Below are 22,815 nucleotides of genomic sequence, written 5' to 3'. Positions count from 1 at the left end.
ATAAAAGCTTGTTTTGTCGTCCCATGAAGCAGAGGGTCTGGGCCAAGGGACTTTGGCTGAAGAAGTCACACAGTTGACTGCCTACAGCTGAAAAGGGTAATTTTAGGATCAGATAATAGTGGGTATTTCTTCTGGAGTCCCTCCCCTTTTTCCATCTGTAGCAATGGAGCTCTAAAGAGATTATGCCTCTCCCTTGAGGGTGTAAAGCTGAAGGTTTCCGATGTATGTTCAACTGAGAAGAAACCAGCTCTGCAAAACAGTGATTACATTTTGCCCCCAGCTCAGCCATGGCAACTGTGATTGGATCCCATGTTGTCAAAACTGCCCAAGTGATAATGGGAATCACAGCGAGGGGAAAAGACCCCAACAGGTCCAATGGTGACAGACTCTTTTAGGTAAGGACTGTGTGAAAAGCACAATTTGCAGACCTCAGAGATGGCAAGGGGGAAGAGAATGTGTTTCCCCAGGAGCTTCGGGTCTGCAGGAAGAATAACTGGAATTCACAGTTCTAATCAGTTCACAACCACCTTCACATGGTCTGGAGCCTGACTCGGAAAGTGAGAGCAAATGCATTCACTTGGAAACGCTGGCTTCATGCAGCCAGGTGGCTCCAGGTGGGCTTTACAGGAAGGACACTGCAGAATGGCTTCACTTGGCAGAAAGGGACTGTATTTATCCTTCCTATCTCTGGAATTTCCATAGGGACATCATATTATAGAATAAAAGTGGGGCCCAATCTTACCATTGTTTACAGTCTCCATCCTATTTGAATGTATCAGTAAATAAATGAGAAGTAACAAGCCACTATTTATGGAAGTGCCCTTTCAAAACAAAAACAAAACCCAAAACAGTCTAACTGAAGTCCCAGACCCTTACAAACTAAAATATGGTACAAGTACTAGACATTGATATTTTAGAAAAAAACTAAAAATGCTTTTCTTGACTCCTTTTCCACTGTTTGACTTTCTGGGCAACACTACTGATTATGCAACAGGCTATAGTTTCCTAAGACTCCTGGCTCCAACCACTCCATGGGGGTGGGTTAGGAATGAGGTGGGGACAGAGTGCACACTCCTGCCAAAGTGCACAGTGCCAGCTGGTGCCTAGCACCCAAAGACAAGTGCTGGTCCCGTCAGTCACAGGGAAGGCAGGGCAGAGGGTGACAGGTGCAGTCTAAGGAAGTATAAGACCTAGGTTTGAATCGGAAGCATTTAGGATCCACTTGAAACACTGTTTGGCCAGGGGTCTGGATGCACATGGATGCATGAGTGCCTTGAAAACTGCCTGAGGCTCATCAAAAACTCTGATCTTGAGGTCCGGAGCGAGGCATCCCTACGTGCTATTAACAGAGTCAGGGTTCAGTAGCCCTGACTATGCCAGGATCCTGTGGGAAGATTTCCCAGCCATGGCAGCAGACTGGCATCAACTTGGGTAATAATATCCCTAAGGAAAATACTAAAGTATGAGAAAGCCCAGTGGATTCTGAAGCCAGGATGCCTTGGTGCAAATTCCTAACAGGGCCAGTTCTCAGGCTCTCTGGGGCCTCCTCAGTTGCTTAGAGGGTGTGGAAATAGAACCTATATCAAAGGGTGGTCATGAGTATTAAAATGAATGACTACATATAAGGACCAGTGCTTGATACACAGTAAACCGTAGGTCAATTCTTTAGTTATTTATAGTAGAGAAGACAAAGTCAGGTGTCTGGTTTGTCACTGTTTGACACCAAATTCATTCAGAAAAAGCTTTCCCCAAACACTGTGCTCAGGTGTCCTCTGGGCTGTGAGCTCACCCCTAAATCTGCAAACGGCCCATCCAGCAGAGCCAACTGGGCCACACGACAGCGGTCCCTATTGGCCAGCGTCTGGGGGGTGCTATAGCCCCCTCGAAGTGCATTCTCCTCAGCAATCAGAGCCTCGAGCTCTGGCGTGGCCCCTCCGGTCACCAGGGTCCTTATCAGGGTGAGGATATTGTCATTGAAGTACGTCTGTGGAGAGAGGAGAGGGGAACATCTTCAAGCAAACATCCTAAAGTCACAATAGCCGACATCCAAATCACAACTTCTCTTGGTATCTCCTGTTTAAAGTTCTGACCTGTCTCTTCAGATAATTTTATGTGGGAAGTGAAAAGAGAACAGACTCCAATTATTCCAGTCTTTTTTTCCTCCTGCTTGGCTCCACCACGAGAGACTGACTTTAAAAAACCAATTCAGAGGACTTCTATTAAAGGGCTAACGTCTGGATAATTGGTGTTTACCATAATTGGTGTTGGTAGGGATGCAGGATCGCCTGGTCTCTGCAATCTATGTGTCTGCTCGGGGACTCTGGACGTGTGTAATTAAATGCAGTCTGCCTGAGCTCTACATGAGGCAGGACTGCCTCCAAGGGCCTGTCCCCCATGTGCCGGAAGGGAGGCTGCCTCCCCCCAGAACGGCAAAGCTTCTTTTTGTGTAGGAAGGAGATGCCAAGAGAATCATTAATGCCACATACTCAACAATTTATCCTATGCTTTGATAACAGTCTAACCCAGAAGTCTCCATCAATAAATAAGCCAGATAAATTTATGATGCGTTGAGTATTCTGGTGTGTGTACTTAGGTTTTTGTTTTTAAAATAACCTCAGTAGTCTGAAGCAAACGAGCTTATTAAAGAAGTTTCCCTCTAAGTGTACATTTGTCTCACATCTGAAATATAACAGGTCTTTTGGGAAGAGAACAATGAGAGTTTTAAAAAATTAATAGGATGTCAAATAAGAGAGCTTAAAAAGACATTTGTCACCCAGCCTAATTTGAGAAAAATCTCAGTTAAAGGTGTGCATTCCATTTTTACTGTGAAAGAGGAAATAAAGCAGGCTAAATAAAATCAAAGCAAGTCTTGCCTGTGGCTTTTGAGGATCTATGTAGCTTTGGGAGCAGGTTAGGGAAGACAGATGTATTTCTACTTGACCAGATTCTGGGAGAGTTTCCCTGGCAGAGTGTGGTGGGGAAGAAACTAGGTAAGGACAAGTCCCCATTCCCTCTGAGCCATGCCTGGTCCTATGTCTCAGGGGAGGTGGCCTAATCATTTTGGGTTTCCTTGTTCTCATCCACAAAATAAGAAGGATCGTTAAGATCAAGTTTATATGCAAAGAATTCCATCAGGATTTCTGAGTTAAGATGATAGTTGCTAGTGGGGTTAGATTCATTTTTCTCATTGAAACACTCACAAAAATGCCCAGAGTGGCACAAAATCCCATCTGCAAAGGGAACTAGCAAAGTTATACACAACCCGCTAGTCCCTAAAGAGAATTTATATTCCCAGTTCAGATGTCTCCAAGGGGTGGACCAGCAGAACAAGGGTACCTAAAGTAGGAAATGCACCTGGAGTGGTTAAGGGACCTGGAGCGAGGCCATGTTTAATGTTGACTTCACCTCTCAGAAGTTGGTGTCCTTGAAAAGTTATTTAACAATTTTGGGCCTCAGTATCATGATCTGTAAAATGGAATAATTGAGGGGGCTATGAGGACTCTATCACTAAACGCACCCAAGGCACTGAGAACAGGGCTTGGTGCACAGGAAGTACTGGTAGATGCTCTGAGCCTGGTATCAGAGACGCAGGGCCTTTACTGATGAGAGGAAGAGTCAACCTCATTCACAACCTCCTCTGGATCTCTCAGTCTTTTCTGTTTTGGTTTTTGTTACAGGGGCTTCATGGGGGGTGAGGGCTAAGGTCATTTCTTGCCACCCTTGAACCTGTACTTGCAGTCTGCCTCCACTCTCAGGCTCCCTCTAGACTCAGGAACTGAACAGCAGTGGTCCCTGAGGATGGAGTCCTGAGAGGAGACAGCAGTAGGAGGGGCAACCAGGGCAGCACTCTGGTGGGGGCTGGTTAGGGACACATATGTGAACATATTCCCCAAAGCTTCTAGGGGAAATCCTCTTGCTGACAGTCAGATAACCCATCATTAGAAACAGGAGACCAGTCCTCAGCCCTGTGCCCCACATTAAATTAGAGAAAGTTGGACACAGAACTTTGACAAGGGCCTTTATACTACAATTACCATTCTAGATCAAGACCCAGGGCAGCATTCCAACAAGAAGTAAGGTGAATGGCAGAACACTCAAAACCTTGAATACTGAACAATTGGCCTGTTCTGGCTCAAAAATAGAGGGAAAAAAATGAGCCAAAATAAATATTTTTCGAAAGAGAACCATAGTGTTCAAGATATGAAGAAAAAGCATCATTTAGACTGAAGAAATAAAAGAGAATTTTAAAAAGCATTTTATTTAAAAATAAAAATTTAAAAACTTGAATATAAAGCACATATAACAAGAAACAAAAGATAAAATGATGAGAAAGCTGACTTCATACGTCTTATCCAGTTCTTTTTTGTAAAAGATGGTAAAATTAAATTGGATAGAAGAAACACTTGGAAGAATTAAATTCAATACCCTTTCATAATAAACACTCTCAACAAACTAGAAAGACAACCTCATGAAGGACATGTACGAAAAATTCACATGTACTTAATAATGAAAGACTCTATGCTTTCCCCTTAAGATGAGAAACAAGACAAAAATCTGATCTCATAATTTCTAGTCAACATTGTCCGAGAGGTTATATTTAGGGCTAGAAAAAAATAAAAAGTATTCATTTTGGAAAAGAAGAAGTAAAATCATCTCTATTCATAAACAACCTGATATCATACACAGAAAGTCTTCAGGTATCCACTAAAAATTATTATAAGTAAGAAAAGAGTTGAATAAGATTGCAGGATATAAAACCAGCATAAAGTAGCTCAGTAGCAGAGCATTTGCCTAGCATGTGTGAGGCACTGGGTTCGATCCTCAACACCACATAAAAAACTAAATAAAGGCATGCTATCCTTCTACAACTATAAAAAAGATTTTTTAAAAATCAATTGTATTTGTATACATTAGCAATAAACAATATGAGAATGAAATTAAGGGAAAACAATTTCATTAGAGTAGCATCAAAAATAATACAACATGTAGGAATAAATTTATCTAAATGGTACAAAACTGGTATACTGAAGTGATAAAATATTAGTGAAAGAAACTAAAGAATATCTAATAAGTGGAAAAGCCTTCCATGTTCATGGATTGACATGATATTATTAAGATAGCAATAATCCCCAAACAATGTACAAGACCAATGTAATCCCTGTCAAAATCCCAGAGAACAGTTTTTGCAGAAATGAAAAATCTGATTCTAAAATTCTATGGAGTTTCAAGAGATGTAAAATATCCAAAGAAATCTTATAAAAAATAAAAACAACAACTAGCAAAGTTGGAGACCTCACATGTCCTGACTTCAAAATATACTATAAAACTTCAATAAGTAAGACAGTAGGATTCTGGCATAAGGACAAAACACAAACCAATGGAATAAAATTGAGAGTCAAAAAGTAAACTCATACCACTATGGTGAGATGATTTTCATTGAGAATACCAAGATCCTTTAATAGAGAAAGAACATAGACTCTTAAACAAATGGTATTGTAACAACTGAGTATCCACATGGAGAAGAGTAAAGCTATATTTCCCACCATATGCAAAGGTAACTTCAAATGGATCAAAAACCTAGATGTAAAAAATATATAAAACTATAATTTTTTATAAGAAAACAGGAGGAAACCTTTATGAACTCTTGACTTGGCAACAGTTTCTTAGATATATATTTTGACACCAAAAAAAAAAAAAAATATATATATATATATATATATATATATATATATATAGAGAGAGAGAGAGAGAGAGAGAGACCAAAAATATAAGCTACAGAAGAAAAATAGATAAATTGATTTCAAAAATATTTTAAATATGCCCTTTGAAGGACACTATATACAAAGTGAGAAGACAATGTAAGAATGAGAGAAAAAACGCAGCACTAAAAATCTTCTTACAACAAAACAACAAAGGACAATCAAATTGTAGAAATGGGCAAGACTTGAATAAACTTTTCTCCAAAAAAAGAAAAAAGATACTCAGCAAGCACGAAGAGTGGCTCAACATTACTAGTTATCAAATGCAAACTGAAATAAAAATGAGATATTAATTTACACTAGGATGGCTGTAATAAAAAAGACACATAATAGCAAGAATTGGTGAAGATGTAGAGAAATTCGAACACTCATACACTGCTGTTGGGAATGTATAATGGTACAGCCACATTGGACAACACCCTGGGAATTCGACTTGTGGTTAAACATTGAGTCACCATATAACCCAGAAACTCCACTTGCATGTATACACCCAAGAGAAATGAAAATATATGCCCACACAAAAATTTCTACAGGGATGTTCATAGAAGCATTATTTATGATGCCTAAAACATGGAAACAAAAAAAAAATGTTCATCAGCTAATGAGTGCAAAAGTAAAATGTGTTATTTCCATACAATGAATGAAATTCTGCCATAAAAAGATTTGAAGTACTAATATATGCTACAATATAGATGGCCCTTGAAAACATTATACTAAGTAAGATTCCATTTATCTAAAATATCCAGTAGAGGACAATCTATAAAGATAGATAAGTATGAGGAAAGAAGGAAAGATTTCCTTTCAAATAAAACACTTACACTAGATGAATATTTGAATCTAAAATATTAAACGAAGAACAAAAGTGACCCAACACAATGCTGTAAGAAAAAACAGTAAAAAATTGGGCTAGCCTGAGGCTCTTAAAGGAAATAGAAGAAGAATGTCAACTGAGTTTGAAAGGATAACTTTATTTCAAGAATTCTACATGCAGTTAAATTGCCAATAATTTATAAAGGAAATAGAAATATTTTTGAATCTTTGAGTACTTAAGCATTTGTTGACTTTATTTAAAAAAATGCTTAGAAACAAACAAACAAACAAATAAAAAAACAAAAGCTTCCTTGGAAATATTTAAAAGTTTTAATTTTAAAAATGAGCTAAATTGGCTTTAAAATAATGGTTAAATAAGTTAAAATATGAGATTTTAAAAGTCTGTTACATTATTAAAACAACAAATGGAAAGATTAAAATTAATCCTTGAAAGAAAAAATATATGACAATAATTGCCTATTAGTATAGTATTATTCAAATTATATTTTAAGTCAGAAAAATAAGAGAAAAGGGATAAAAATGAAAATAAAGGCATAAAAGGTGATTTATTTTTTGTACAGGCAGAAATCAAGAACCACTGATTTTTCCAGATAAAAATACTTAGAAAATATAGTTTTGAGTATATTTTTAGAAGGGCTGATAACCACTAACTAGAGCTAAAAAAATGAAAAGTTTATACTTCAGTGAAAGAAATAAGCATACAAAATATAATCCATACACTAAACAATGGATAATAAAAGAAACAATTGTTATAGAAGATGTAAAAAGCATAATCATACTGCAAGATATAGACCAACATTACATGTAAGATAACTAAATATAAATGAGCTAAATAATTCAGTTAAATGGCAATGACTCATATCTATTAAAAATCAAAATCAAACTCTGATATTTTTAAAAGGGACAAACAGAAAATATAGTATATTTCAAGGGAAAAATTTTAAATACTATTGTTGGTTGACTTTGTATTGCTAACGCTAACATTTACAATAAAGCTATAATATTTTGTAGACAGTAGAAGCAAAACTAAATATCCAACACTTCATTTTTTTCAAGTATCCTAAATATTAAGTATGTCAAGACAAAAATCAAGCTTTAAATAGAGAGTATTTAAAATTTAAGTTATAATTGAAAAAAACAGATAAAAATGTCATGGATTCAGGCCGAAACTATAGAGACAGATTTAGAGCCTTAAATGCTATCATAATGAAATATAACAGAATAAATAAAACTAAGTATTAAAATAATTTTTATTGTTTTTTTTTATTAAAATAATTGTTATTATTATTTTTTCCTAAAAAGAAGGATGAAATATTAAAGCATCACTCTATAAAATAGTAAGAAGATATTCGGTGAATTGATAAATTGAAGAAATAATTCTTTGAAAAAATAAAATAAAACCAACTACAAGTATAACTGGAAAAGAATTCATCCAGATAAAATTAGAAGTCAGAAGGAGAATGTAGTGTCAATATGTAAGAAAATTAATACTACTATCCTGCAAGTTCTCTTTAATACCACAGTTGTTAGACATGAATAAGAAGAATAGCTTTTGTTTTAAAGTATAAACCAAAGTAATAATTATCCACAAAGAGACAAGGTTATTAGAAAAAACATAAGTTTGTGTTTTAGAACATATAAACTAGTCTATAACATATAAATGTGATGTGATAGTAAAATTCTAAACTTTGACATATGTCTAATTTATATGTCTAATTATAGATTCAAAACAAACTGTAAAAGAAAACCTGATACCCAATTATATCAAATTTCCTTTAGAAAGAGCCTTATGACCCCAGGTATTATAGTAATTTTTGAAGATTTCCTAGCTAAGCACCATAGATAATATTAAAAATTAAATGTTCAACCAACCAGGATGGATTTACAGTAGCCTGATAATTAGAGGAATGGGTAAATCTAGCCCTTGGGCCAAATCAGCCACTACCACCTGCACTTCTTTAAATAAAGTTTTATTGGGAACCAAACACACTTATTTGTTCACATTTGTGTGTGAGTGTGTGTGTGTGTGTGTGTGTGTGTGTGTGTTGTCTCTGGCTGCTTTGTTGTTGTAATAGCAGAGTGGAGTAGTTGTGGTTGAGACTACATGGTTCCCAAGAGCTTAAAATATTTATCATCTAGTCATGTATAGAAAAGGTGAGCTGATCCATTCCTTAATATGACAAGGAAAGCACCACACACCACAGGGAAAAGATGTTTGTTCAACAAGTTATTTAATGGAAACTATCTGGAAAAAAAAAATTTCAGTAATATCATAATGATCAAATAAATAGTGATGCACTCACCTGATTTATACTGTATAAACACTAATATTATGTTTTCAGAGAATGAAGACATGGTAACAATTATGAACTGTTAAAATATTAAGAAAAAGTAGGATACAAAAACTCCACAATTCAAAATTCATGTTGAAAATTTATACATGAGCTGACATTTATACTTATATAAAAATAACTGTAAGTATTAGTCAAAAAACCCTCCTTACTAGTTAACTCTTGATGACAGAATTTTGATGGACTTTTTCCTATAATGTTATTTTATATGTTTTCTACTGTGAAATTATATTTATTTTGAATTTCTAAATAACAAAAGCAAGGATTGTAAAGCAGAGTAAAAAATGAAGCCATAAACAACTTCATGAAACTACAGCTAAATGTTTAATGAGACTATTTGGTAGTTCTCTTCTTCAGCAAGTACTCTTACCAATAAAAACTATAGATGAATTCACAAAATATTTACATAATTACGTACCAACTGAAAATGAATATACCTAAAAACTATCAAACACAAATAAAGGGACTTCTAGGGAACATGATAATCAGTAGCTCCCAGAGTGCATGAGATGGCATTTACACTCTGTGATGGGTATATGAGTACAGTTGTTTCTGGGACATAACCAGGCAATAATAAAATGTTTTTAATTAAATTTTTTTTAATGTTCATATTTAAAAACCCAGTAATTTTACCTCCATGTAATAAGTTATCACTAGTTCAAAGATATATGTATGACATTCCTTATCCTATGGTGCTATAGTTTGAATATGAAATGTTTCCCACGGGCCCATATATTAAAGGCTTGGTTCCCACTTTGGTGCCATTGTGAGTTGGTGGAACCTTAAAGAGGTATGGCCTAGTGGGAGGTCTTTAGGCCACTGGCAGCATGCCCTAGAAAGGGGTAGTGGGACCATGATGTCTTCTGCTCTCTCTCTGGTTTCCTGGCCACAAGGTGAGCAGTTTTGCTTCACCACCCACTGCCACCACAGAAGAATGTGCTGCTTCAACACAGGCCCTAAGCAACAGGGCCCACCAAACACTAAAACCTCCCAAACTATGAGCCAAAGTAAAACTTTTTTCTTATAAGTTGATTATTTCAGGTGTTTGGTACAGTGACATAAAGCTAAATAAGATATAGCGCCTCACATGTGCCAGGCAAGCACTCTGCCACTGTACCACAACCCCAGCTATTTTTAAGCTTATTATTATTTTAAAAATGTTTTAATTAGTTATATATGACAGTAGAATGCATTTATACACTTTGATATATCATACATAGATGAGATATAATTTCTCATTTTTCTCAGTGTACAAGTTGTAGAATCATATGGGTTATGTAGTCACATATATACATACAGTAATAATGTCTGCTTCATTCTACTATCTTTCCTATCCCCACATCCCTTTCCCTTTCCTACCATCACTTCCCTCTACCTAATCTAAGGTAATGCTATTCTTCCCTAGTGCCCCTCACCTTATTTTTAAACTAAATCCAACACTATAGTAATAGTTAGATTCTGGTTCATCCATAAAGTAAAGTTTCATGAAGGCCCATGGAAGCTTTGAAAATCATGACACCTAAGCATATGACATAATAAAATGTCTAGACAGCACATTAACTGAAAAGGAAAGAAAAAACCAAGATATAAAACTGGAAGAATCCATCTTTATCCATCCATCTGGAAGAAAATATACCAATATATTAGCCATGTTTTATTGTTGGTGGTGGGAATATGGGTCATTTAAATTTTCTTCTTTATATGTTTTTATGCTTTCCAAATTTTCTATAAGGAACCTGAGTACCCTTTTTAATGAAATCACAGTCCATGCTTTTAAAACAAAGAACATTGGAAATTCTTCACTGAAATAAGTCTCACAAAGGGGAAGGAAAGGGTCACAGGAAGGGAAAGACAGTAGAATGAATGGGACATAACTTTCCTATGTTCATTTACAAATACACAAACAGTGTAACTCCATATCATGGAGTGGAGTACAACCACAAGAATGGCAAGCTATACTCCATGTATGTCCATGTATGTATAATATGTCAAAATACACTCTACTGTCATGTATATCTAAAAACAACAAAACCCTAAAAACAACAAAAAGAAAAAAAGTCTCAAGGTCTACACGGAAGGGTAGTGTTTTGTCAAATTTATAGGGTTTGATGCTTCCCTTTCTGTGTTGAAATGAGTTATACTGAGACAGCACCATCAGTCACTAACAGTTATTGAGCACCTACTAATCCCTAGACCTTGACTTGTTCTGAAATAGTGTATAATTCAAATAGTGCTTCGCTTTCAAAATCTCCCATCAACAGGTGTCATTGGGAAGTTGATCACAGGCTCTCATTGATGCCTGTGTAACTCCAGGACCGCTCACAACTCAGCCCAATTTTCTGCCCTCTGAACTTGCACTGCATTTCAGGTGACTTTCCTTCATTTTTTTCATGCAGCTATCAAGGCGCAAAGCAGTACAATCTGCTATTACAGAAAGTAATGATGTTTTTGTCTGCAGAACACTCATGCTTCTGTTTTGATGCCAAGATTCAAATGCAGACTTCTTTGAGCATGGCACATAGTTGTGCTCTGAACATGTATCATGGTCTCTGTGATCTGATAATTTGGTGCAAAGACAATACCTCCCGCTACAAGGGTGTTGAGTTGGTTGCATTGGAGGGCACAAATTTCTTTACGGGGTTGCGGTAAGGAGCCACTGCACAGAACATTCGGCAGTCTGGGATTAAACACTGTTTTGGTACTTTCTGCACAGGAAGTGGCTGTTTCAGTATCATAGGCTGAGCCAGGTGCTGGAATTTCAAATGTCCATTACTGAAGACTATTCCTGGGGAAGGTTTTCTAGGCTGAACAAATCTCTCTATAATTCCCCTGACCTGATGGTACATTCTTTTCTGAGTTAACAGAAATGTTAGAATTAAAGAAATTTTGAAATTCTGAAGTGAGAATTGTCATGTGTAAGGGTGATCCTTAAGTTTTTATACCTCCAGACTTAGTCAGACTTTGCCACCCCTCACCATGGACCATGTCCATGATACCTGTGCTAGAAGCCTTATGAGAGACTCTTGCACAGAACCTTCAACTCTTGCAGGATAAGCTTTCAAAGATCCGTCCCAAAGGCTATTTCTTTTACATGGGTGTCAGGAGCATAAGAAAGCTGAGATAGAGTCCATTCAGTGCCTGCAGTCAGGACTCTCGTGTAGTCTAAAGAATAAGGGAGTCCTTCTTCCCAATGCCAAGATCATAGTTCCACATCTGCCCAGGGAAGTCTGCTTTTTTTTTTTTTTTTTTTTCCCATGTAGGGCAACATGACAGCCTGGTTATGAGTACAGACTTCAGACTTGACTGGCTTGGTATTTAATCCCTCCTTTGCCATTCAATAGCTATGACAATGGGAAAGTTGCTTCACTTTTTTCTGCTTTGTATTCCTGACCATGTAACAGTTGAAGAAGAAAATATGGAACAATAGTTTATTGAGTAATTTTAAAGGAACATCTTTGTAACTTATAAACTAGTAATAAATGAGAGCTTATAAAAAGAAGAATTAACCAGCAGTGCAACTGATTTAGCAAATGCCCTATCCCTATGTCTCTGTGATCTAATCTCTAACACAGATCTGATGTGTGGTCCCCTTGCCTTCTAAAGTTGGGTGATTCTGAGGTCCCATAAGGAGACACAAGAAATCAGGACAGGATGGGATAAGAACCAGGGAGTTTCAACAAGGAAAGCTGAGCCTGCACCGCCATCTAGCCTGCTCTGCACCACCCCTCTGTGTGTGCGTCTCCACCACGCTTGAGCATCTTCTTCTTTTTATTTTTTTAAAGTATAATTACCGGAGCTTATGTTTCACAGTTAATGCTGTCAAGCCTTTTAAACTAATTGGTCTTTTATAGAAAATTTAACTGAAAATTAACACATCTTTTAATAACATTGCCTTAACTTTAATGGCACTCTGCCTTTCGTTTATAATTGCTCTAAAATTGTCATTTTCCATGTCATAGCTGCCATTTTTTATATTTGCTAGTTTTCACGGTGTAGATTTTTATTTTTAGTATTTTTCTTTCTTGAGGGATGAGAACTATTGGATTATTTTTTCCTATCCCGGGCCTGCCTGGCCTGATGTGATAGCAGGGGTATATTCTCAAGTCCAGCAGAATATCCCTGCATTTATCACTTAGATCCTATAGACTGATGCTGTCCTGCTCTCTTGGCAAGGACCATGGACACTCTTTCTGCCTCCTTGTGAGCAAAAGAAGTGGAAGCTCTTGAGTAAAGTGTAAGAAGTGGGGCCATGGAGTAAATTGGCTTATGTCTCTGAAATCACATGGGGCTGGTTAGCTTGGGCTGACATTGAGCTCATCAAGGGGTTTGGCCCTTAATGAAAATATAGTTTACACATTAAATCAAGTGGACCATTGTCCAGTGGTCATCTCTTCCAACCTTTCTAACTTAAATCCAGATTTTTCTGGAAAATAGAGGCCAGTTCACTGATATTAGAGATGAGAACATGGAGATGTTGCTTCTGGACATTCCTGAAGTATATACCCACTTTGCTCCTAAACCTCATCATTCAAACTATTTCATTTACTTCAAATGTATTTTCCTTATATGCCATTGTTAATTTATTCCCTTACATAGTCACTACCCTTGCTTAGCCCACTAGAAGCACAGTTTAAATGACAGGAGGGCAGGGTCTGTGTCTTTCTTCTTTTGCTGAATCCTCAGCATGGGGAACAATTCTTGCCATTTACTAAGTGCTCAATAAATCAACATGAAGAACAGTAACAGGCATAAATAGGTGGAGGGCTTACCATGTACCAAGTGATACACTAACCACTTTACATCTTAAACACTGCTCATCTCACAACCGCTAAGTGATAGTATGCTTATTGTCCCCATTTTAAATAAGAGCAAACTGAGGCACAGAGAGGTTCAGGTTGCACAGCCAGTAAATGGTGGTGCTGGGGTCTGCATCTAGTCTGCCTCTTGAGTCCATGCCTTAGGTTCTCTTTATAGAGAGTCCAGGTAAAACTGAAGTTGGGGTTGGGGTTAAAAGGAAAGTATTAGGATGGAGAGGACTTCCTTTCATCGTGTGTGTGTGTGTGTGTGTGTGTGTGTGTGTGAGAGAGAGAGAGAGAGAGAGAGAGAGAGAGAGAGGAGAGAGAGAGAGAGGGAGGGGGAGAGGGAGAGGGAGACGGAGAGAGAGAGAGAGAGAGCGAGAGCGAACGAGCGCAAGCTGGGACCATCCTGAAAATGTAGTGATCTCTTCTTGGAGGCTATATCCATATGCACAATTATTCTCTCTCCTAGTGGGTTTCTGCCATTGATTTGTAGGATGAAGCCACAAGACCACATCTGTAGCACCCCTATCTATTCCAGGAACACCCATGATGAATCAAAACATTATTCTTTTAACAAATGAAGCACTGAGCAGCAGGAATTGAGTTATGAAGGCCAATATTCAGGGAATGTTTAGACACATGATTAACTGGCAATTTGGGAAGTGTGCAGGATAGAAGAGACCATCAGCATCTATGGAGATTGGTGTGGAAGTCATGATGGTGCTTGTGAGCAATGCCTGAGATGCAAGCTCACCTCTGTCTCCTGCCATTCAAAGGAGTTTCACTTTCTCTATATTTCTGCCCACTGAGTCCTGCCTTGGTACTTGACTAATCTGCTTCTTCATACATTAGTGGAATGCAGGGAACACATTTTCAAAAAGTCTAGATCCTATTGAATGTGCTGAACTAGACCCAATCATCACTATGGAACTTGTTCATCCCAGACAATACAAACACAGTCTGGAACAATTGAATAGGCTTTTTGACAAATTATTTGAAAAGTCACTATCAGTAGACAAGTTAAATGTCTGGCCTCAACACTTAAACCAGGTTTATTCTCGACTCCCTAGTGATGTAATAAAGAGCTGTGCAAATCAAATCCCAAAGTGCCCCCACCACCAGGCCATGGCCACCGTAGGCTCCTTTGATTGTGTAGAAGCTCTCTACTATTTATCCAATTGCATTCCTTGGAACTAGGGCTAGGTTCATGGGTGTTCAACCTGTGAGGTGCACAGGATCTACATTTTCAGATCTACATTTTCGGGGTCCCTCACTTGGTTTAATATTCTGTTGTCACCATTTTGAAATTCTTAGTAATTTATGAAAAAGTAGGCTTGCAAATTAGTAGCTGGTTCTGCTCAGAACACACTGAATATTTGATATGTACAAACAAATAATTATATAAATTTTAAGTTTTAAAAATTCTAATATTATAAAAATTTTATAATTCTGAAAACAAGATCTACTATAACCAACAGCTTAATCATCTCTTAGAATAGTATTCTGAAAATTCTATAATTAGGATAAGAATTCCAATGACATTTCTAAAGAGATGAATTACCCAAAGTCCATTGGAAACCTGGATTTGGAGAATGCTGAGGCCTGTTAAATAGAATCTGGTGCTCTAATGAGCATGTCCTGTAGCTTCTATCATTCCTTTTGGCCTGCTCAAAGAGTCGGCCCAAACCAAGTTCAACATCACTGGCAGGTAGAAAGGTGAGCCCCGGTATCATCAGCTAGGTTAAGAGCCTAAGAAATGCCCTTCTCCAGGGAGTGTATTTTTCTCCTTGTTGGCTCGGAAAGTGATGGCAGGGCATGCAGCCCAGTCAAACTTAATTCAGATGAATGCTATTTCTTAATTATTTTTAAATCCATAATTCTGATTTTTAACTAAGATATGCTTACAGTTGAACCACATTCAGGAATATAGAATAATCTAAATTAGTCTTTAAAAGCTCTGTTTTTTTCTTTCCTCAAATAGAGGTCCTTCTGGGATTCGCTCTAATGAATAGATGAGAATAATGTATAATTAGCATATCAGTTGTTTAACACGTTCAAGAGGAAAACCTTGTTGAGCAGTTTAAGAAATGTATGTGTATAAAAATCTCTGAGTTACATTTATGGTTTTAATGTGTTCAATAAAGCTCTTTTACATGGATTCTCCAAAGGTCAGTTTTTATCCAGCCTATGTCTGCATTTTTGCAAATTGTGAATTCGATGACTCCAAAATAGAGAGGATTTTCAATATAGTAAATAAAGACACTCAGTGGGAACACTTCACAATACCCAGGTTATGACCCATTCTAAATGTCTGCTTTTGCCTTTTGCAGTGAAAGATGACTGCATTAAGCGGGGATCTATTTTTTTAAATTGTTATTCGTTTTAGGTTGCAAAAGTAAGACAACAAATGCCTTGACAATCTGATACACATCAAGCCATTTAGAAAAATGTTTTGATCTATCAGCCAGCTTGCCCCCTCTCTTCATCATCACTCTGTCCCCTCCCTGCATCAGAGAACCACCCAGGCCTGGCTTTCAGGCCTGGGCTGCTGTCTCAGTGACAGGCAGTGACTTGGGAATCACCCTTGACCCACTGTCCTCTCTACTTTCTGCTCAGTTCATTGTATTCCGAAGTCTTATCAATTTTATTAACATATGCTACTCAAATCCATCCATCTTTCCCATCTCTACCCTAGTTCAAGCTATGATGGCCTTGTACTCAGGTTTCCTGATGCCACCTTACTCCTCCAAGCCATGTTCAGCGGACCAACAAGGCAAACCCCTCAAAACACAAACCTGATTACATCACTCTGTAATTTTAAACACTTTCGCCTCCTCATGGCTTTTAAGAAAAAAAAAAAAAAAAAACAACATGAAAATGGTTTTGAGATCCTGAGGTCTGATCTTGGTCTGTCCTCCCCAGCCCTTTCTCATGGTGGTCCAGCTCACCAGCTCTCTGTGACTTCCTTGAGAGAGTCAGTTTCCTCAGCATTATTAGGCCTTTGCATTTGCTTTTATTCTTCCTTGGGGAATACTCTTCCCAGAAAATGTCCTCTCTTTATGGTTCACATTTTGGAATAAAGTATATATCACTTCCTTAGGGAATCTTTCTCTGATTCCCAAGAGCAGGTCATAGACTTCCCTGCACTTTGAGGAATATATAACCAAATGTTTGCTCCATGACCCTTTGATTAATGTTGGTACTCCCTTCTGGACTGTAATCCTCATGAAGCTTTGCTCTCTGCAGGAGCTGCAACTCCAGCTTCCTACAGGGAGCTAGACCACTCACCGCGCTCATGAGTGAGTCCAGGACGCTGACGGCAAATGCTGTCCCACATGCAAAGGGCTGCGTGAGGTACAGTTCTGTGTCGGGGTCATCGTCATCGTCTTGGTCCAAAAACTGAACATTAGTATCATTCACTAGAAAAAGCATAAGAAAAGAATTAGCACTGAAGAACACACCTGGGTAGCAAAGCCTAGAGACACTGGTGTAGAAACAGGTGATGGGTGTAGAAACACTGAAGTCACTGAAAAGGAAACAAAAGCATGGGAAGCTGTGGATGGATCTCTGAAGGGGGCAGTTGGACTCAATGGACTGCTCCTATGGGACTGTTCAAATTTCCAAGACCTGGAGAGCAATGAGATCAAGCAGACCTGCTGCACAGCAGGCTGCTGGAGGACCAGGAGACCCTGCTGGCCAGTTCTTTGGTATAGTTTTAGAATCATGACAGAAAAACACTCTGAAGCATTTTTTGGTAGCCAAGTCCTTTGAGAGATGGACATATTTCAGTGATGAGCAGCCATGCTGGCAAGGTAAGTTTAGCCACAAAGAGAAAAAAAAAAAAAGCAACATATTCAGAGGAAAAAGCAATGAACTGGGAGCAGGGCAAAAGCAAACAGCAAGGAATTCATCCTCAGGCATAACTCACAGCCTGCCTGCCCTGGGGATTGCCCTGGGTGGTGCTGGTGGCCTAGGGCTCTGAATCCAAGCCCACACCCAACAGGCCCTGCTGAACCTCCAGGAACCCCCAGGTGGGATGCATCCCTTCCCCGCCCCACTGCTTGCTGACAAAGACTTTTTCTGAGTTCTGAGTTGCAAGGCTACACCCACGTTCTCCCTTTCCCTTCTAAACAGCTCAATCTTTTCTGTTTCCACTTAAGCAGATACAGCCCTGGCTGCTGTATTTCATCTCCATCTGAGGATTCCTCAAGGACTCCTCCAGCACACACGTGCAGACTGATTAGTTGTGTCACTCAGATGTCTTTAACTTATTAAAAATTAAGTGACAAATTAATTTCCATTCCCATCTTGGCTTCAGAAATTATCACTTTTGCAGAGCAAGCAATAGGGGAAAAGCATGGGGATGGGGAGGGGGTACTTGTGATTTCTGGAACAATTATTTGCTTTTAGGGAGAGAACAGATGAGGTTTCCTTTCCCTGATTCTTTTTTAAAATGTATCAGCAGATATTCCCTTTCCTAGAATTATTGTTTTAATTTTTTAAAGTAACTTTCCTGATAACTTTTCTTAAAAGAAAAACACAACTTTTGTTTATTGCATGAGGCAGAATAAATGATGATAGGATAAAAGGCTAGACATATAATTGTTTTTAAATGATGCCATTTTTTTTCCTTATAGAAAGACTCTAATGGGGGAAAATCTTTGCTCTGTTTTCCCAAAGTTCACTGCTTTGGGTCCCTATTGTCTTAGTAGGATACACACAAGTTACAGGGTATTGGGTAAAAGTCCAAAATCCAGATTCTGGGACATCTGGGCTTTGAGTCAGGCTCTGTTACCAAATTCCTTGGGCAAATTATTTTAAGAGCCTATCCTTTAGGTTCTCTCTCTGTAAAGTGGGGAAATTATACAGCAGCCCTCTCCTGAGGTTAGTAAGAAGCTCATAAGAGATCATGCTGGTGAGCTTGACCCAACATTTGGATCAGGTTATGCACTAGATCAATGGAGGTTGCTTTCTTGATGGCCGCCTTTCTCCTTTATGACATCAAATATCTATCAACCCACTGCATTTTGAAAATGCCTACTTTCCCTCTGCCTTTCTCAAGACACTAAAGGCTTGCTTATAGATCCTTCAAGTGCTAGATGTTTCTTCATCTCCTTCCCCTTGTCCTGTTAAATTGAATTAAGTTTGGCCTAAAGCTGCTTCAATGCAATTTTAAGTTTTGGCTAAAGGTGTCTCCATACATAGTCAATTGTAACTTAACATGATGCATAAAGCAGACTATAACTTATTATTGTAACAAGGAGCTGAGAGCTACCCAATCACAAGTGACCACACAGTCTAAAGAAGACAGACACCACCAATACCCAATAAGCTGTCTCAAAACTTTACTTCTGTGTTCCCTATGTCACTTTTCTGGCTGTAAATATAGCCTGTCCTTATGGTAGGATCCAGCATTGTAAACCATTTTGGTCTATTGCCCATTCTAGAATCATAAATAAGCCAATTCAGATTTCAAAACCTGATTTGTTGCAATTTTTGTTTTCTAATTGTCCAAAAGTATATTGTTGGTCAGATTAGTATTTCTCCTTTGGAAGGCTCTCTGCACACAAAGAAGAAATCTGGTATGGGAAGGACTTTAATATTTCTCTATTGACTTTCTCTGAGAGTCACTTATGTTTATTGAATACCTGAATTTGCTGCTTCAGATTTATAGCACAAAACTTTTTCTTTTTTCTTCCACTAATCACAAATCAGGATATCCCATTTAGTTAGCAGCATGTGAATTCCAAAGAGAAAGAGAAACTTCTGGCACTGATGTTTTTGAAATGTTGCTGTAGGTTTCTGAGATGGAAGTGTTTGAATGAATTTTCCAACCAGAAATCTGGGCCACGTGAGCTCTCCAGGTCTCTTATGGCCCTACAGTTCTGAAAAGAGCAATCTAGAAACCTAAGCTTTTAGCCAACTACGCTAAGCATGAAAAAGACACCTCTCCTATGGTTGGAAACAGAAAATAGTGCAGTACTCTTTGACCTGAGTGAATCTGGCCTGATAAATGGCTACGTCTACAATAATGCAGGGCTGAATGGTGGACAATTTATTCCCTAGTTTCTAGACACCTCACAAGCAAGATTACTGTGTTAAAAGCCTGCTTTCTTATTTTGAAGTATATTTTGGGGCCAAGAAAATGGAGTGTACATTTCATCTGTGAGTCATCTGAAGGCAGGTGCTCCCACCTCTCCATCTACCCCTCTGCTGAGCAGTACTTTCACTGTCTCTATTTAGAAGATCAATCCCCAGTTCTGAGACCTGCTGCTGATGGGTGCCCTTCACGGAGTTATTAACCAAGTCATGGGGAACTGTGGAAGGGCCTGACAAATGCAGTCATGACCAGAGGCCTTCATCTTCTGGACGAATCTAGGAGGGTGGGGTCAGCGTGCTGGATTGCTAACCTTCTCTTCTGCACCCTTCTCAAAATCTGGCTTTAGTAAGGAAGGGTTCCCCTAGGAAGCAGCTGCTTTTATGGCTTAAGAACCAGAGCTTCTGAGAAAGGGCCTAGTAGGAGGAAAAAAGGCAAATAAAGTCAGAATAAAGGAAAATAAACAGCTGGAGGGAAGCACCATCTTAGGTTTCTTATCTTAAAATTTTTATATTTCTCCTTTGACTTCCTCTGAGAGCTGTGAAGATGTGTCAGTCAAACTGACAGTGTGTTGGAAGAGGAAGATAGGGAGAAGGCAGGAGAGCAGGGGCACGTGTGGGAAAAAAAATAAAATAAAAAAGGCTTGGGCCACAGAAAATGAATCAGAGCAAAGATGCTTTGGAAACAACTGCCAGGTCAGATGGGTGTGATCAAAGGTTTACTGATGCTGTGTGGGGAAAAAAATCATTAAGAAAGGCCAGAACAAGACAGTCAATTCCAACCAGAGCCACAAATAAAACGCATTCAAAGCAGTGCCATGGGGTAGCCTTTCTGTTACAGCCAGTGAAATAAAAAAACAAGCCAATGATTGTTGGAAACACCAAGAACAGAACAAAAGGAGATACTGATGTCAAGGAAAATAGCGCTTCTTACCCAGTTCAGTTATCATTAGAATGTGTGTTCCACTGTTTTTTTCCTGATTGACTGATACCAAAGGCAACTTGCCCGGTTTAGCTAATTGGGTACGGCATTTAAGGGATGGGGAAAGGGAGTGGAGGAAAGTACAAAAAAAGAAAAGTGAGGGAATAACAGAGGAAACATTCTAAAGCAAAGGGACCCAGGACCATGAGCAGTTTGCATTTGTCTTAGGGGAAGAGTCACTCCCCTAAGTTTTGCAAATTTATAAATGATAGCAGGACCTGCCATGGACAGGTTAGAAGTGGGATTCCATTGGCCAATGAATATGGCCCCCCCTCAAAATCCCATCATTTTTAAAACCATAGTGGCCATTTTCTGCAAATGGTCTTTGGCTGAGATGTTCAACTAGAACAGATCAAATGTGAAGTTGTTACATCTTAGCCAATGCTTCTACCCAGTTCTCCATGTGAATTTGGGTAGACCTGACATTTTGAGAATTCAGATTGTGGAAGCTGTCCAGACAGAATGCTCAAAAGAGGTGCTTCCAGTGAAAATTCATGAGAAGGAATCCGTAGAGAACAACCTTTCCTCCTTTCTTCCCCTTTCCCAAATACATGCCCTGATCTCAAAGCCATCATCTCATGCTCCTTTGAAAACAGTGAACAGTATGAAGGAAACAGTCTATTCATCTCAGAGAAAAGATAGATCAGATTTTCCTTCAGGTAGTCTGCCATATTTCTTTCTACCCCTGCCCCTGTCCAACTACACAGCAAACAAAACCCATTAAGAGGCTGAAAGAGCAAAAGGTAGGCCAACCTCCTTATATCCTGAATGGTCTGGAAAAGAGGACAAAAAAATTCCCCCCAGAGCCAACAATGACCCCCACCTAGTTCAGTGATGATGGGTATGTTGACCCCAGTGGTGATGGATGGCTGGCGTAACATCCCGTGCACTGGGCTGTTATCCGGAGAGGATCTGTCCATTCCTGGAGGTGTGAATCCTAGTGGCAAGAAAACAGAGGAGGAAGAAAAATTAGAGAAGTGGAAAATTTGGAAATATTGAGAGTACAGTTTACATATGCAACCCCTAAAATGTAGCTTATGCATTACTTAGAGGTCAACAATTTTCACTCTCAGGATAAACTTAGATGGGTAATTTTTTAAAAGGACAAAGTAGGAAACCATTGTAAATAATTCTAACTCACTTTGATTGTTCTCTAAAAATCTAGACTACTCCAATTATTTATTCCTTCTTACAGATTTCAATCCCCTCTCCTTTCTGGCACATAGGAAAATTGACCTCTGTCCCCATGGAGTTAGAGAGGACCATGTGACACCTGAAATGCTCTGGCACATGACAAGTGAACACAGCAATGCAGATTACTTCTGGTACAAGTATTTGACTTGCTGTCTTTCTATCCCAGGCCATGACAACTGTGGGGGCACAGGTTGCAATGGAGGTCAAGTGTATACAGGAGCCCTGGACAGTTGCCCAGACTCACAAAGCATTCTGTCCAAGTGAAAAACAAAGCTGCATTGTTTTAAACCATGGCAACTTGTTTGTTTGTCACTGTTGTCCTTACTTCAGCACACCTAATCTCTCCTGACTGTTATCTTAAACCAAGTGATTGCTTCTCCTCCTGCCAGTCAGTGACTGGCTTGGGTTTTGACACAGTGCTGGACAATGGAAGGTGGGGTAGGGGGAATCTTGACTGGGGCTTTGAAGAATTGCTTCCTTCCTCTTAAAAAGAAGAGATTTTCATTTAATACACTGAACATCCTTATGTGTGCCTCCAGTGCCTGGACCTGTGGCAGCCATCTTGCAAATAGGATGAACACTGGCTCAGTACCAAAGCACCTTCATGATACTGACTGAAATGAATCACAGAACTGCCCGAGTTCCTGAGATAACTACCCAGGAACCACCCTAACTTAGTTTCCTAATATGTGAGATTTCATACACACACTGAGTTTCTCTTTTCTTTCTCTTTCTCTCTTTTACATGCTTACACATGGCATAATATTTTTACACATATATGCACAACATAAAATATAATATTT

General features: G+C 38.6%; 1 protein-coding gene across 4 annotated transcripts in view; it reads right to left on the bottom strand.

Annotated features, from left to right (window-relative positions):
- Positions 1-22,815, bottom strand: part of Kcnma1 (potassium calcium-activated channel subfamily M alpha 1) — a 706,297-nt gene that overhangs the window by 11,550 nt on the left and 671,932 nt on the right. For 3 of the 4 annotated variants that reach the window (XM_027931380.3, XM_027931382.3, XM_027931395.3), the window contains 3 exons: positions 21,642-21,755; positions 17,029-17,159; positions 1,790-1,984 (listed from right to left, as the gene is read on the bottom strand). In XM_027931380.3, coding sequence (XP_027787181.3) covers positions 1,790-1,984; positions 17,029-17,159; positions 21,642-21,755 — 440 coding nt within the window. Of the gene's footprint in view, positions 1-1,789; positions 1,985-17,028; positions 17,160-20,770; positions 20,852-21,641; positions 21,756-22,815 lie in introns of all 4 variants that reach the window. The other variant, XM_027931402.3, reaches the window with a different exon arrangement.

Source organism: Marmota flaviventris, chromosome 4 (assembly GCF_047511675.1).
Source record: "Marmota flaviventris isolate mMarFla1 chromosome 4, mMarFla1.hap1, whole genome shotgun sequence".
Lineage (NCBI taxonomy): Eukaryota > Metazoa > Chordata > Mammalia > Rodentia > Sciuridae > Marmota > Marmota flaviventris.
This window is presented reverse-complemented; position numbering and strand designations above follow the sequence as displayed.